Source organism: Ursus arctos, unplaced genomic scaffold (genome assembly GCF_023065955.2).
Source record: "Ursus arctos isolate Adak ecotype North America unplaced genomic scaffold, UrsArc2.0 scaffold_36, whole genome shotgun sequence".
In the NCBI taxonomy this organism is placed as follows: Eukaryota; Metazoa; Chordata; class Mammalia; order Carnivora; family Ursidae; genus Ursus; species Ursus arctos.
Genome location: NW_026623050.1, coordinates 7,022,617 through 7,039,389, shown reverse-complemented (window position 1 = coordinate 7,039,389; position 16,773 = coordinate 7,022,617). Strand labels below are relative to the sequence as shown.

At 49.4% G+C, this 16,773-nt stretch overlaps 1 protein-coding gene across 1 annotated transcript; it reads left to right on the top strand.

Annotated features, from left to right (window-relative positions):
- Positions 1-8,597: 8,597 nt before the first annotated feature.
- On the top strand, positions 8,598-12,838 carry RHOV (ras homolog family member V). The gene is made up of 3 exons (XM_026479994.4): positions 8,598-8,907; positions 9,104-9,162; positions 9,356-12,838. Exons 1-3 carry the CDS (start codon positions 8,700-8,702, stop codon positions 9,797-9,799), a joined length of 711 nt encoding a protein of 236 aa, XP_026335779.1. The 5' UTR covers positions 8,598-8,699; the 3' UTR covers positions 9,800-12,838.
- Positions 12,839-16,773: the final 3,935 nt, after the last annotated feature.

Here is a 16,773-nt window from a genome sequence, read left to right as displayed (position 1 = left end):
CACTGAAAGTTTGGCATCCCAAGACAACTCTTAGTCCTGGTCACTCTAGGCCTAGCTGTTCCCCCGTGAAATAAGAGCAGCTCTGGTGCGACCTGATCAGGCTCCTGTCTCCCTTGCCAGCTCATTGCTCAGCTGTCTCTTCCTCAGCCACGCTAATCTAGTTTTAGTTCCAAAATGGATCCCATTCTTTCTCCCTTGGGCTCCATTCCTGCTGTTTCTTCAGGTAGTTTCCAAGCCCCCTCCCCTTTTTTTAGATTTTATATATTAGCGAGAGAGAGCGAAAAAGCACTACTGGGGGGCAGGGAGGGGCAGAGGGAGAGGACAAAGCAGACTCCCCATTGAGCAAGGAGCCCAATGCAGGACTCTATCCCAGGACCCAGAGATCATGACCTAAGCCGAAGGCAGACATGTAACCGACTGAGCCACCCAGGCGCCCTGTTTCCAGGCCCTTTTTGCTTGGTTTACACTCATTCCAAATCCCAAACAGACTGATGAAGTTCCACAGGTACACACCGGGATGACCACACCAGGCGTTAAAATACCCAGCTCCCTGAGTGTGCCCCACCCGGTCACTCCTGCCCAGGATCTAGCCACTAAGGGGTTAATGTCGGGCACAACCTAGTCTTCTGAAAAGCTGCTACAGCACAGGGACTAGCATCTTTCTGAGGCTATACCAGTTGCTAAAGAATTTAGATATCCCTATTTACAAGTGTGTAAAATGCTAGTTTACATAAACAATGCCAAGAAGAGAATTTGGAGCTATAGGATTATTCACTGAATGTTTACTGGGCTCTCTTTCTGCAAAGTTGCTGATGTTCATCATTATCATCATTATCATCAAAGGATAATACATGCTCTAAGGTTAACCACGGCGACGTGAATGGACCTCAGTGGTATCAGGCCCCAGCTTCTGTTCTAGAAGACGCTTTGGGCAGTGGAGCCAGTTTTGGGAGGAGAAGCAACTAAGGATTTGGCTGGACCTGGGGCCCAGCCATTTAGACAAGTGCTGTGGCCTCAGGGAAGGATCGTGGGCTGCCCACCAGTATTTTTTTTAAAGATTTATTTTTAAAGATTTTCTTTATTTATTTGTCAGAGATAGAGGACAAGCAGGGGGAGTGGCAGGCAGAGGGAGAAGCAAGTTTCCCACTGAGCAAGGAGTCTGATGCGGGACTCAATGCCAGGACCCTGGGATCATGACCTGAGTCGAAAGCACCGACTGAGCCACCCAGGCGCCCCATGAAGTGCTTTCTGTAGTATTCGCACATCAGCATATCCCCAAACCAGTTCTTTCAGAGCCCCAAGGCCAAGCACAATGAGGGGAAGTGACATGGAAATAATCAGACTTTTATTTGTTTATTTACTTGAGAGAGAGAGAGAGCACACACATGCGTGTGAGCAGGGGGAGGCACAGAGGGAGAAGGAGAAGCAGGCTCCCTGCTGAGCAAGGAGCCCGATGTAGGACTTGATCCTAGGACCCTGGGATCATGACCTGAGCTGAAGGCAGATGCTTTAACCAACTGGGCTACCCAGGCGCCCCTGATTCCATGTTTTATTTTTATTTATTTATTTATTTATTTATTTATTTATTTATTTATTTATAAAGATTTTATTTTATTTATTTGACACAGAGACAGCCAGTGAGAGAGGAACACAAGCAGGGGGAGTGGGAGAGGAAGAAGCAGGCTCCCAGCAGAGGAGCCCGATGTGGGGCTCGATCCCAGAACACCGGGATCACGCCCTGAGCGGAAGGCAGACGCTTAACGACTGAGCCACCCAGGCGCCCCATGATTCCATGTTTTAATATACATCCTTCATATAAGACTCTCTTTTATTCTACCTGTACACATTTTAATATTTGGGCTCAAACTGTTTATATAATTCTGTATCATTTAATATTATCTTTTAGCATTTCCCCATGTCATTGAAAATTCTCTTAAGGATCATTTGCGGGGCTGGAGGTATACTCTAACTGGAGGATGTGGGATGTGGGGTAGAGACTCAGACACTATCCAGTGGATAACAGGGATTCATTATAGGCTTTGAGTGAGAGTGTGACCGAATAAATTTTCTGACTTAGGAAATGTACAAGACAAAGATGGGAGGCAGGTAGGAGGTGATTATTGTGGCAAAGGATGCCAAAAGGAAGGGGGGTGTCCAGTACTTTAAAGAAAGGACTAAGGGTATGACTGGGTGGCTCAGTCGGTTAATCGGCTGCCTTCGGCTCAGGTCATGACTTCAGGGCCCTGGGATGGAGCCCCATGTTGAGCTCCACGCTCAGCAGGGAGTCTACTTGTCCCTCTCCCTCTGCCTCTCCCCAGCCCTCTGCTTGTGCTTGCTCTCTCTCAAATGAATGAATAAAATCTTAAAGAAAAGAAAAGAAAAAGAAAGGACTGAGGACTGAAGAAGGAGAGGAAGGAGTCCAAATGTTTGGAGACTATTTAGTTCCAATTCCTTCCAGTTCATTAGCTTGAGAGACTCATGCTGCCATTGTCAGAAATAAAAAAAGTTAAGAGGGGAGTCCTTTTTAAAAATTTTTTTAAATATTAAAAAAAAGATTTTATTTATTTATTTGAGAAAGAGAGAGAGGGAGCATGGACCAGAGGGTGGGGCAGAAGGAGAGAGAGAAGCAGACTGCACACTGAGCAGGGAACCCAGTGCAGTGCAGGGCTCGATCCCAGGACCCTGAGATCAAGACCTGAGCCAAAGGCAGATGCTCAACCAACTGAGCCACCCAGGCGCCCCTATTTTTTTAAGTTTATTTATTTATTTTTTGGTAATCTCTACACCTAACTTGGGGCTTGAACTCAAGGCCCTGAGATCAAGAGTAGCCAGCCAGACGCCCCAAGTGGAGAGTCCTTTTAGATGAACTTTTTAAGTTTCAACTCCTGCAGGCCTTTAAAAAATACTGGCCAGGGCTTGAGTGCAAGGTCTTGATGGGGGGCAACAGCAGTTGGGATTAGTGAGAAGTAGAGGAGGTGGAGAGAAAGACAGGGAGAAGCTGAGGCTAAGGCAGAGTTAGGGGTAGGATGCAGGGCAGGGCAGAAGCCTGAGCCTCGGGACACAGAGAACATGGACAACACGGATGGGGTTGGGCTGGAGGGTTGGCTAGCCGGATCCTGTCCCGGGGTGGTCGGGGGGCGGACACCATGAAGCCAGCTCAGCCCAGGCCACTGAGTTTGCCACCAACTCCCTCCCAGGATGCAAGCACACCAAGCAGAGAAACCAGTTAAAAACCAATTAACTGGGCAGTCTATTGTACCAGTAGTAGTAGCAGTAGTATGTTGGTAAATAAGTGGTGTTTTCCCCAGCTTTACTGAGGTATGACTGACAAAGAAACAAAGTGTGTGGGTTTTTTTTTTTTAAGCTTATTTATTTATTTATCTGACAGAGAGAGAGCCAGCCAGCGAGAGAGGGAACACAAGCAGGGGGAGTGGGAGAGGAAGAAGCAGGCTCATAGCGGAGGAGCCTGATGTGGGGCTCAATCCCAGAACCCTGGGATCACGCCCTGAGGTGAAGGCAGACGCTTAACGACTGAGCCACCAAGGCACCCGAGAAATGAAGTGTTAAATGTACAATTCTTTCTTGGGGCTCCTTCTGAGTGGCAGGCCTGACTTGGAGGCCTTGGCGCGGAGTATGCCCGGGAACTGGAGAAAGACTGCTCGGGGTGCATTTCTCTTCCAAAGAGCCTGCATGCTGACCTTGCTGAGTACGTGCTACCCCACAACCAGTGTTTTTTTTGTTAACATGCTTTTCAGCAGTAGGAAAGTCACGATGGTGGGGTAGGGACAGATTGGTTTGGTTTCCTCTCATTGAGGTTTTGCAGTAGGTATCCCAACATATGCAGTAATTTTTTTTTTTAATGATTTTTTATTATATTATGTTAGTCACCATACAGTACATCCCCGGTTTCCGATGTAAGGCTCAATGATTCATTAGTTGTGTATAACACCCAGTGCACCATGCAATACGTGCCCTCCTTACTACCCATCACCGGTCTATCCCATTCCCCCACCCCCTCCCCTCTGAAGTCCTCAGTTTGTTTCTCATAGTCCATAGTCTCTCATGTTTCATTCCCCCTTCTGATTACCCCCCCTTTCTTTATCCCTTTCTTCCCCTACCAATCATCCTAGTTCTTATGTTCCATAGATGAGAGAAATCATATGATAGTTGTCTTTCTCTGCTTGACTTATTTCACTTAGCATTATCTCCTCCAGTGCCGTCCATGTTGTAACAAATGTTGAGAACTCGTTCTTTCTGATAGCTGAGTAATATTCCATTGTATATATGGACCACAACTTCTTAATCCAGTCATCTGTTGAAGGGCATCTCGGCTTCTTCCACAATTTAGCTATTGTGGACATTGCTGCTATGAACATTGGGGTGCATATGGCCCTTCTCTTTACTACGTCTGTATCTTTGGGGTAAATACCCAGTACCAACATATGCAGTAATTTTAAATAAGACAAGGGAACAACAGAAATGCCTAAGAACTTGACCACACCTGAGGGTGAACCTGTTAAGTGTCCCTCACTTACTAGCTTCTTTAATGTTGGGCGAGTCCCCTAGATGCTCTGGGCTCCGGTACACTCACCCTCTTCCCCAGCCATCTCACTTGGCTTCCTATAAGACAGGGAAACTAAAGCAGTTCGATAAGTCTAAGTCCCATACACCTGTGTTGAACATTTTGGGAACAAAAGGTTATTACTTCCATGCTTCAATGTCAGGGCCATGTTTTAGTCTTTTGGGTGTTTTCTCTTCTTTCTTTCTTTCTTTTTAAATAAACGATTTTAGAAGTTTACATTTGCAGAAAAATCGAGACGATAATTTCCATATACCTCCAACAGGTTCCCCTGTGATGAACATCTTACATTACATGGTTGTATTTGTCACAATTAATGAACCATCACTGCTACATTATTATTAATTAAATTCATATTTTATTCAGAATTCCTCAGTTTTCCCCTAATGTCCTCTTTCAGCCCCAAAATCCTATCCAGCACACCACGGTACTTACGTTCAGTTGCCATTCTCCTCAAGCTCTTCTTGACTCTTGGCAGTTTTTCAGACTTTCCTTGTTCCTGATGACCTTGACAGTTTTTTTTTTTTAAAGATTTTATTTATTTGACAGAGATAGAGACAGCCAGCGAGAGAGGGAACACAAGCAGGGGGAGTGGGAGAGGAAGAAGCAGGCTCCTAGCGGAGGAGCCTGATGTGGGGCTCGATCCCAGAACGCCGGGATCACGCCCTGAGCCGAAGGCAGACGCTTAACCGCTGTGCCACCCAGGCGCCCCTGCCTTGACAGTTTTGATGAGTACTGGGCAGGCAATTCATAGACTGTCTCTCCAATGGAACTTTTCTGACGTTTTTCTCATGATTAGACTGGCGTTCTAGTAGGGAAGACCACAGAGGAAAAATGCTATTCTCACTACATCATACCAGCGGTACAGACTATCAACTTGTCCTATCGGCCTTGACCTTCACCGTGATCACCTGCTTGAGGGAGTGTTTGTCAGGATTCTCCTCTGTGAAGTTACTCTTTCTCCCCCCACCTTTTTCATACTGTTCTCCTTGGAAGGAAGTCACTATACACAGCCCACACTTAAGGAGTTGGGGGTTATGCCCCTCCTCGAGGTTCTACACACATTATTTGGAATTCTCCACAGGAGATTTGCCTATGATTGCCTGCTTATTTGTGTATTCAGTCATTTATTGATATCAGGATAGACTTGTGGATATTTATGTTATCCTTTGGGTTGTAATCCAACTTCTTAATTTTGTTGCTCAAATTGTTCCAGATTTGGCCTTTGGAAGCTCTTTCAGTTAGTTGGCTCTGTGTCCATTTGATGTACCTCCGTCTTCCCATTGTTTCGTTTAGGACTTCCTTACTTTCTGTACCACAGAATGCTCCAGGCTCATCTTGTATATTTCCTGCTCTGGTCCTTGAATCAAACATTTCTCTAAGGAGAATGTTAGGGCCAAGTTTTAATCTTAGCAAATGTGTGTCTGGCTGGAAGTTAGGACAGATGATCTGTCAGGTGGGCAGGAGTAAGACTCAACCCACCATTAGGAGGGGACTTTCCCAGCAGAAGCAGCTACAATTCCAAGTCCTTAGCTGAGAAACAGGTGACTCACCAGCTCCCAGGGTTGTCTCCACCCTCCCCTTCTTGCTAACAAGACTGTCCCTAAACCAGCTTAGACAGAGGGACCTAGGTCAGAAAAAAGTGTCCCCACCCATGGGGCCTGTCACAGGCCAAGTCAGGGCTTTTCCCCATGCCAGCAGACACCTCCCCCCATTTGTGTATTATTTATATATACCCTTCGTACCTGCAGAAAGGATTAAACAAGATTACCCTCAAATTTACAGCTACAATAGAACTATTATTAAAATTTGGGTAGGGGCGCCTGGGTGGCACAGCGGTTAAGCGTCTGCCTTCGGCTCAGGGCGTGATCCCGGCGTTATGGGATCGAGCCCCACATCAGGCTCCTCCGCTATGAGCCTGCTTCTTCCTCTCCCACTCCCCCTGCTTGTGTTTCCTCTCTCGCTGGCTGTCTCTCTCTCTCTGTCAAATAAATAAATAAAATCTTTAAAAAAAAATTTTGGGTAAAAGGATAAGCGTTCTGTGAAGAAAAGCCTCTAGGGGTGTGTGTGTGTGTGTGTGTGTGTAGTAATTTTGTCCCAGACACCTGGTTCCCTGAATCACAGATTGCTAGCACCAAGAAGGGCTTTCAGAAATAAACAGGCTTCACCTGTCATTTTATAACGCTAAGATGGATCAAGTAATTTCTCGGGAGTCACAAAGCTAATGAGCCGAAGAACTAGGAATACTAGGACCGGTCTCCTGATATACAGGTCTTTTCAAATCCCCATTCTTGCCTCACTTCCAGGAAAGCAAAAAGAACAGCTTTTGGACCTCCTTGGGGATACAATGGCAAGACAACACTTTAGGGCCTCTTCCATTTGCTAGATGAATAAACTTATGTGGATCTGAGAAGTCTTTGGGGCTATAATCAGGGATTATTAGTATCCCCAGATATTTGGACGTAGGGAAAGTAGGATGTAGACATTGTGATATAGAAGTGGATATTGGAGATGATCTTACCATTTCCCACAGACAAAATTTTAACGGTTAAATCAGCAACTTTCTAGGTGTTTTCTTCAATTTTTTAAAAAAGATTTTATTTATTTGACACAGAGAGAGACATCGAGAGAGGGAACACAAGCAAGGTGAGTGTGAGAGGGAGAAGTAGGCTTCCTGCTGAGCAGGGAGCCTGACGTGGGGTTTGATCCCAGGACCTTGGGATCATGACCTGAGCCAAAGGCAGATGCTTAACAACAACTAAGCCACCCAGGCGCCCCTGCCCTTAATTTTTGACAAGGAAGGAAGGCAGGAAAAAGGAGGGAAGGAAAAATAAAAATCAGGGATCCTGAGACTTTTTCTAAGAGATTTAGAGATTTGGATTTATTCATTTTTATACTACCAATTGTTTAAGAATTAGGATTATCTCTTTTCTTTAATATTTACTGCCTCCTCCCCTCCCAACACTCTCCCTGCAACAACTCAAGAATGAGGTACTTTCAATGATCTTTGTACAGGCTGAGATGAAAGACTGGCTTGGAATTCAGAGAAAGGATCCTGGGCCTGGTGTCACTTGGTGTCTCTGCAAAAAAGAGATGAAATTAGCTCTCTTGGGTGACCTTCCTAGAACCACCTGGCATATCTTGTCTCAGTCTGTCAGCTCCTTCTGGGGCAAGGACAATGGGCGGCCCAGAACAGCATCAGCAAATAGGTAATTGCTATGTGCTTTTGATGATAATGATGACGATAATATTAGGGACTTTGGGGATTTAGAAGATACTCAAATGGAGAATTGTCCTTGGTGATCCTCTCCAGCTAGATTCTCCAGCACCCCAAATTCCTTTGGCCAGGTATAGTGAAGGTGTTTAAGGCCTGCCTCCAGGCCTAATCTAGAGGAAGTTCTTCTCTGGAAGTACAGTAAATTCCTGCTTGATGTGATCATGCTTGAGTTTATCTTCTGTCTCTTTGTAATTTGTATTTTTTTTAAGATTTTATTTTGAAGTAATCTCTAAGTAACCCAACATGGGACTTGAATTTACAACCCTGAGATCAAGAGTTGAATGCTTTAAGGACTGAGCCAGCCTGGTGCCCCCCCCCCGATCTATATATTTTTAAAAATCATTCTTTAATTAAGAAAATTATTATCCAGACTTTCATACTCCTGCAAACATATATCTAGTTTTTTGCTTTATTTTGAACAAAGGTTTAATATGAACAAGCTGCATTATGTGTGCTGCAACTTCCTTCTTCCCCCTAACAAGCAATCCCGGATAGCTTTCTCTGCCAAGATACCTAGATCTGCCTCATTTTGGCGATTCTTTGTCCTTGTACCTCCGTGATCCTCTGAGCGTCAGTTTTCGTTCTGCCTCTTCCTCTCGGCTTTGTGATTGCCTGGCCTCATGGGGTGCACTGCGGATGGAGGCGGGGCAGGAGGACCGGCGGGTGGGCGGGGTCCGAGGCCGCTCGGGACATGCAGATAAGGTGGGCGGGGCCCCCACATATACTCTGGGTTAGCGGCGGGCCGGGGTGCCGGGCCTTGGAGGAGTCAGTCGGAGGCGGCCTGCGGAACCTGCTTCCCAGAGCACAGCGGAGCCTGGTCCCGGGCTGCCCCCGGAGCGGGCCATGCCCCCGCGGGAGCTGAGCGAGGCCGAATCGTCCCCGCTCCGGGCCCCGACCCCTCCCCCGCGGCGGGGCAGCGCGCCCCCGGAGCTGGGCATCAAGTGCGTGCTGGTGGGCGACGGCGCCGTGGGCAAGAGCAGCCTCATCGTCAGCTACACCTGCAATGGGTACCCCGCGCGCTACCGGCCCACAGCGCTGGACACCTTCTCCGGTACGTTCAACGGCCCGGGCGGCCGCGTGGCTGGGGGTGGGGTTGTGCACCCGTGGGCTGGGGCCGGCGCGGGGGCTGGAGGGCAAGGAAGCCCCCCAGGAGGGAGGCGGGAGCAGGCCCCGAGGTGGCGCTGGTGAGGTCCGGTGGGGCCCAGGACGCTCTTCCTAACTCGCTGTCCCCCGCCCTGACCCTGCAGTGCAAGTCCTGGTGGATGGAGCGCCGGTGCGCATTGAGCTTTGGGACACAGCGGGACAGGTGAGAAGCTGAGGGCGACCTTTAATGGTCTGGGAGAAGGTGGGCTGGAGGCTGGGAGGACCCTAGATGGATAAGGAGTGGAGAAGGTCTTGGGCCCTTCTGAGTCTCAGGTCTGCAACCCCAGGTGACAATCAGATTCCCATTACTTGTGGCAGGGAATCACCCTGCTAATGATCAGGCCTTCCCATCCTAGGAAGATTTTGACCGCCTTCGCTCCCTCTGCTACCCGGATACCGATGTCTTCCTGGCCTGCTTCAGCGTGGTGCAGCCTAGCTCTTTCCAGAACATCACGGAGAAATGGTTGCCCGAGATCCGCACTCACAACCCCCAGGCACCCGTGCTGCTGGTGGGTACCCAGGCCGACCTGAGGGACGATGTCAATGTACTGATTCAGCTGGACCAGGGGGGCCGGGAGGGCCCTGTCCCCCAACCTCAGGCTCAGGGTCTAGCTGAGAAAATCCGAGCCTCCTGCTACCTCGAGTGCTCCGCCTTGACGCAAAAGAACTTGAAAGAGGTGTTTGACTCGGCTATTCTCAGTGCCATTGAACACAAAGCCCGGCTGGAGAAGAAACTGAATGCCAAAGGTGTGCGTACCCTCTCCCGCTGTCGCTGGAAGAAGTTCTTTTGCTTTGTTTGAACAGCCATGGCAGCTAGGGAGTAGTAGGCATTAAGACCACAGACTTCTGGAAACTGGGGCCTTTGAGGGGGATACTGGCAGGGCCAGGCCGCCCCATAGGACTCAGTTCCATCCAAACACTGTGAGGACACAGGCCTCTAACTGCCCACTCTAATATGCAAGGGGCTCTGATTTGGATTTCTGTGGTCAAGGCTCACAGAGAAATCCCAGCACTTTGATTTTTGTGGGGTGGTCCTCACAGTGTCAGCCACCTCCAAGCAGTTTGGGATCCAATTCCCAGTTTCTTATCATGAGCCCTCAGGTTAGCCTGGCTGAATTATTATCCCTTGTGGTGGTCCCCCACCTTGGCACAGGGTGGGGAGGAAGAGCCAGGCATTTTGGAGGGCAGCAGGGTGTCCAGCCCTGATTTAGAGAGAAGTTCGGGATGGACTGGGTAAGACAGAGGTCAAGGAGAGACTGAAAGGGAGCAGAAAGTGAGGCCTTGGAGCCTTGGGACAGGAGGCAGGCTGGTGAGGAAGCAAGTCAGAGGGCTACGTTTGGAAGGAGGAAGAGCAAGGAGAGCAGAAAAGTTGGGCAGCTGAGGAGCAAGGGTGACACCTGGGCTGCCCTCTGCCCCCAGGGCCCAGGAGGGCGGGGCTGGTCCCTGGGAAGAACTGGGACTCAGGGCTCCCTAGGCACTGCCCAAACTGGCTGGGCCAGGAGCAGGGCAGGAAGTGAGAGGCAAGGCCCAGCAAGAGGAGGGGGAGGAGCTGCGACCTAGAGCCTGGAGGAAGAAGGGGCTGGGGTCACCTTTCTCCAAGGCCACAGCCTAGAAGGTAGAGTAGTACAGAGTCAACAAATAAAGCCTTAAGTTTCTGAAGCTGCTGTCTCTGTGTCATTTCCTGGAGCTGTGTGCCCATTGCCCTCTCAGAGCCCTCTTCAAGGCCCAGCAACAGGGATAGGTAGGTTGGGCACTGAAGGACTGAGGCCAGACTGACAGGTGGGGGCTGGACTAGATGAGACAGTGTGATGGGAACTGGACTGGGGGGGGCAGGTCTGGGGCTCCCCACTTGGGGCTTAGCCGGTTCCCAGGAGAGCTAGCGTGGGAAGCAGCCTAGGAACGGGTTTCCCCAGGTGTCAGCGCCAGAGCTGCTTTCCCATGACCTCACCAGGCGGGTGTTGCCCCTCCCCTCTGCCCCTCCTTTCTAGAGCACCTCGTTCATTGCTGGGGCTCTGGGGTAATGCTGGGCCCTCTAAACCTTCCTGCTCTGATCCTCCCAACTGTCTGCAGGGTCTTGGGGTGGGGGGCCACCTGGTTCGGAGCCCGAGCATGAAGGGACTCCATACAGCCTAAACCTCAACCACTGGCTAAACTCCTGGGTTAAACTGTTTGGACCTAGGCTTTGGTCTTGGCACTCAAAGTCCACATAAGGACCGACTGAAGGTCAAGGTGCCGGTTGTCAATAATTTAAATAGAAGCTTGGTCCCAGAAATCCTGTAAAGAGAGGGTTTGTTGGGTGAGCAGGGATCCAGAGAACATTCCCTGGAATTGGAGCTGGAAGGAATTTTAGAGGGCACTTTGGAGGAAAAAACACACTTTATTTTACCCATAAGGAAAGAGCCCCAGAGAAAAAAGGTAGTATTTCAAGTGAGGTATTATTACCAAGTAGCTGTAAGAGCACTTTGCGAACTCTAGAGTTCTGTACGCATGTGGGTAAAGGTTATTCTTTTGGAGAGGTATTTCTAAGGCACACCTGGGACACCTGCTAGGTAACTGCTGGGCCAGGTGAGTGCGAACCCTGTCCCAGACCAGCTGCCTCTGCAGGAAGTAACAGCTGCCTGGGTATGAGAAAGAGCAGGGCCGAGGGACAGAAATCCTAGCCAAGTGAAACCTGAGATAATCCCCAAATTTAGTTTTAGCCAAGACTGTCCAGCTCCCGTCCCACTAGGGCCCATCCCCCAGAGCTCCAGCCATCTCGTCTTCCTTTGTCCCCTCGCCCCTGAGGTAGAGGGGCTGGAGCTGCACCACTGCAGCCAGGTCCTGGGGGGAGGGTCTCACACCCCAGCTCCACAGCCTATTTTACCTCAACCCAGCCCAACACACTACCCCCTGCCCAGGGGGAGAGACCTGGGTTCAAGTTCAGACTCTGCCATCAACCATGACCTCAGGCAAATAATTTTCCTTCGGTGTGCCTCAGTTTCCTCATTTGCAAAATGAAAGACTTGGAATTCTGGATTAGAGGTTGTCAAACTGCTTCAGGGGGCCTTAGAGGTGCCATGAGTAGGGGGCGGAAGTCTAAAGGCCATCTCTGAGGCTCCCCACTTCCGGCTTCTTCCTTGATTCTCTGATGGTCCCAGCACATCCATGTCACTATGTTTCCTCTTCTGCTGGGTCACCAAGCCTGGTCAGCACCCCTCTCAGCCTTGCCCTCCCCATCCCTGCCCCTGCTGCACTCCATCCACTTCCTCTGGGGCTGCTGCCTTTCCTCTGGCACCTCTCTGACTCAGGACTGTGACCAGCTCTTGGGGCCTGCAGTAAACTTCCAAGCCCTCATTTTAGCATTTAGGGCCTTCTCAAATCCCACACCAACCTGGACCAGGCCCGCTGGTCCCAGTGATCCCACTTCCTGATCCCCAGTTATTTTTTGACTTCTGACTCCCAAGTCTTTGCTCTTGCCAAATCCTCTAGTTTGCAAATTGCCCCCCCATCCATGCCCTGTTTCTCTTCTAACGGATACTCTCCTTTTCCAGGAAGTGTCTCTTACTTGTATTAGTGTCCACACTGCTCTCTTGGCACTTGCAGGGCGCTCTGAATTTGGTCACTTACTTAGACTGCATCTCCCCAGCGAAGTAGAAAGTCCTCTTCATGCCCCTGTGCTCCTGCAGGGGCCTGGGCTCAGGCAATATTTGCAGCGGGCCCTTAAGTGCTTAAGATAAAAGGCCAACCTGTAAGCCCTGGAGGGGACCCCAAGGCACAAGTTCAGCTCCAGTTACGTGCCACTGAAGCCTGGAGATAGGCCTAAGAACAATTTACCTCTGGTTCCCAGCCCACCAACTTGCTCTGCTTCTGTTTCTCTCTATAATATCTAGTTTATCTTTCTTTCCTTTGCCTTTTTCCACCCTCTCTCCATTCTTGAATTTAAATTTAAAAGGATATTGATTATATTAATCAGACAAAATTGTATGTTTCTTATATCTACATTCTTACATGGCCTGATGGATGTAAATTGTTTTTAATGTCTGTGTAACCAAACCTTAGCTGATTTTTAAAATGTTTTATTTTTCCCATAATAAATACTCATAGAAAAATTAGAAAATCCGAAGAACTAGAAGATTAAAAATTTAGTAATAGTCTTAACTCCCAAAGATAATCAATAGTAACATTTTGATATACTTCCTTCCAGCCTGTTCTCCTATGCATATTTTTGAATTTTTTTTTGTGATCATGCTGTATATATAATTTTATATTTTTTGGTTTTTTGTCATTTAAAATTTTAACAGGGGCACCTGGCTCACTCAGTTGGTAAAGCATGCAACTCTTGATCTCGGGGTCATAAGCCCCAAGTAGGGTATAGTGATCACTTTAAACAAAATCTCTAAGGGGTGCCTGGGTGACTCAGTCAGTTAAGTGTCGCCTCTTGATTTCGGCTCAGGTCATGAGCTCAGGGTCCTGGGATCGAGACCCTCATCCAGCTCCATGGTCAGTGGGGAGTCTGCTCGTCCCTCTCCCTCTGCCCCTCCCCCTGCTCATGTGCTCTCTCTCTCTCTAAAAGAAATAAATCTTAAAAAAAAAAAGTAAAATCTTTAAAAATAAATAAATAAATATTTTTAAAATACTTTAAAAATATTAGTAGTATTTTTTTTTAAAGATTATTTATTTAGAGAGAAAGAGAGAGTGCACATAAGTGGCAGAAGGAGAGAGAATCTCAGGCAGACTCCACGCCCATCTCAGAGCCAAACACGGGGCTCGATCTCACGACCCTGAGATCATGACCTGAGCCAAAATCAAGAGTCAGTTGCTCAACCAACTGAGCCACCCAGACACCCCTATTATTATTTTTAAAGTAGGCTCCATGCCCAGTGTGGGCCTGGAACTCACGACCCCGAGACCAAGAGTTGCATGCTCCACTGACTGAGCCAGCCAGGCACCCCAATAAATAAAATTTTAACAGTGTTTTTCATGTCATTATAAACTCTGACCAGAGGCTGTAACCGTATGTGTATATTTGCTTACTATTTCACCCTGACCATAATTTCTTTAACTAGATCCCGATTTGGAAGCATTGAGGTCGTTTTCCTTTAGCTTTTTCTTCTATTATAAATGATACTATGTCGGCATTTGGTTATTTTTTCCACCATGGGTTGGTGACCATCTACAGAAAAACAGTTCTTCATCTTTGGTTTGGAGACTGGACCCCATATTATAATCCCAAGTGGCTCTTCGGAGAGGGCTTGGATTTCTGTGTACGTATGACTCGTGTTGAGGGGAGCCTCTCTCTGTCGAAGCATGACTAGCAGACTGTGGGTGTTCAATAAATACTGAATGATGACAAGGCGTGTGTATATCGTGTATTTGTGTTCAGATACATTTCTCCGTGTCCCTGTTTTTGCTCTTGCATATTGAAAGTGAGTATTGTCTTTGTGCAAAACTCTGAATAATTCCGTATATGTGCAAGTCTGTGTGTCTCTGTCTGTCAATGTGGGTGTCTCTCCTTATGCAAGATGTATACAGCTCTCTATGTGGATGTCTGTGCACCCACATGATGTCTGCCCTTAGGAGTGTGTATTATCCACAAATCTATGTGCACATCTGGGTTGGGCCTAGTCTCTTGGGGGCCGTGTGTCTACGTGTTTGTGTGCGCCCAGGCTCAATTCTGTTGGGTCTGTGAGGGGGTCTCTCTCCATGTGCTTCCTTGTGCCGGTGTGCGCACTGGGCCTGGGCTGGTGTGTGAGTGTGTGCGCACCCGAAGGAGGTGTGCCTGGCTTGCTTTCCCCCTGGGAGCAGAGTGGTGCCCAGGGCAGGGGTGACGCACCCTCCCTGAGCTCCCCCATTCTCCTGGGAACCAGCTTGGGAGAGTGAGTGAGACCGAAAGCAGACTGCGTCAGGAGCACCAGCCCCTTTTGCAACCAGCCCAGGCCCCAGGCGGTTTGTAACCGCGGCTCTCACAGGTCAGACCTGCCCACTATACCTGGCTGCCAGGAAACCGGGCTCCCAGCAGGGCTGCACTGTCAGCGCCCTCCTTGGGCCCGGGCCAGATCCGCCATGGTGAGCACAACTCAGCCAGCCGAGGGGCCACATGAGTCACCCTGTGGCAACAGCAGGGAGTGACTTCCTGGGCAGCGCTGGCTGTCCCCGTAACCAGGCTTTCTGCCCCAGATTGCAGCAATGCTGAGGCAGCCTTATCTCCTCCATTATCACCTTCCATTCGTACAACTGAACTTCTCCTCACCTCCAATTTTCAGATGAAATGACCGAAGCACAGAGCCCCCTGACCAAGGTGAAGCCGGAGCTGGGCCTTGGACCTGGGTTTCCCGACCCCGGGTCCAGGCCTTTTTCTAGTGAGCCACCTAGGGCTCTAGGTTTCTGCCCCACTAGCCCTAGAAATGATTTAGAGGGCAGAGCTGGGAGTCGTGGTTTCTGGGACAGATTCGGTTGTCCTGGGCTGGGGAGCGGGTCAGAGGGAGACAGGGCTGGATGTGGGATGTGGGGAGAGATGTCAGCACTGAACCAGGCCTGCCCTCCTTGTGGAACATTTTCAAGGCTTTTTCCACTGAACAGAGGATTTGTCCCGTAACAGGGATGATCACGAAATTCATTGTCAGGTTCAGGATATTTTTGAGATTGAATGGGAGCTCTATTAATCACCTGTTCTTATGGTCACCCTACTTGTAACCCCTTTGGAAGGCAGAGCCAGTCGTTGTCATCAGCAAGGAGGGCCTCCTTGACCCTCACCACCAATCTGCCTCTCTCCCCAGGTGTCTAGATGACTCTCTGGCCCCTTGGCAGTGAGGGGCATCAGGGGAGCCCTTGGGCCCAGTGGGGCCATAGAGGTTCCCTGGGGCCACTTGAAACGGGCAGAAAATCAGCCAGCACAGACCCTACCCAGGGACGCCTGACCCATGATGACTTCCTCCCTCAGGCCTGTGGCCATGTTCTGCTGCCTCTGCCCATTTGCTCCCTCTCTCCAGGACCCTGTGCCAGTTGGGGAGCAAGCAGATCCTGTCCCCAGAGGTCTTCCTCTGGGGACAGTGAGATCACTGTTCTGGTGAGACAGGGAACTCTTGGTTCCTGGGGCACCACCCCACCACTGCCCAGTGGGCCATGTGCTCTGCTGACCACCCCACCTGCCATAGGGCCTCCTGTTTCAGTCCCATCCCTGACTTGCTGGGCGACTTAGGGCAAATTACTGCCTTCCTCCTTGTCTGAGTTTCTCTCCGTTGTAAAGTGGGGGTAATACTTTCTGCCCCTCCCTGGCTCCCAGGAGACCTGCGGGGATAAGCAAGATAATAGCGGGGAGCTGATGTGGAGGAAGCTATTGAGAGCCAAGTAAGAGGTATCAGTGCTGGCCCGTGTTTACATGGGTGTGGACCTTGGGTTCCCAGCATCCTGGGGCTTGGGACCAGCCCTGACAACTTCTTGGCCTGGCTCCTGGCTCCTTTGTCCCACTTCCTGAGAAAGGACAAAAACCAAAACGAGGAGTCTGGTCGTCTGGAGAAGATGATGTCAGAGCAAAAAGTTTGGGGCTCAGGAATACTGGCTTAGCTCTGTCCCCAACCACTGGCTGTGTGACCTTGGGCCAGTCACTGCCCCTCTCTGGGCCTCAACAACTTGACTCTGACAGCCTCCCTCAGCTCTGCACTCAGGGATCCTATAACCAGAGGCCATCATCATGGTTTGGGAGATAGAGAGGACGTTGTCATCTAGTCCTTTGTTTTACATAGACTACGATGGACTCCTCTTTGGGGGCCACAGACTAACCCTGGTCAGTCTGATT

Excerpts from the sequence above, each read along its gene's own strand:
- RHOV (XM_026479994.4), top strand. The coding sequence starts at position 8,700 with ATGCCCCCGCGGGAGCTGAGCGAGGCCGAATCGTCCCCGCTCCGGGCC. Across the intron at positions 8,908-9,103 it reads AGCGCTGGACACCTTCTCCG|TGCAAGTCCTGGTGGATGGA; the intron begins GTACGTTCAACG and ends CTGACCCTGCAG. Across the intron at positions 9,163-9,355 it reads TTTGGGACACAGCGGGACAG|GAAGATTTTGACCGCCTTCG; the intron begins GTGAGAAGCTGA and ends TTCCCATCCTAG.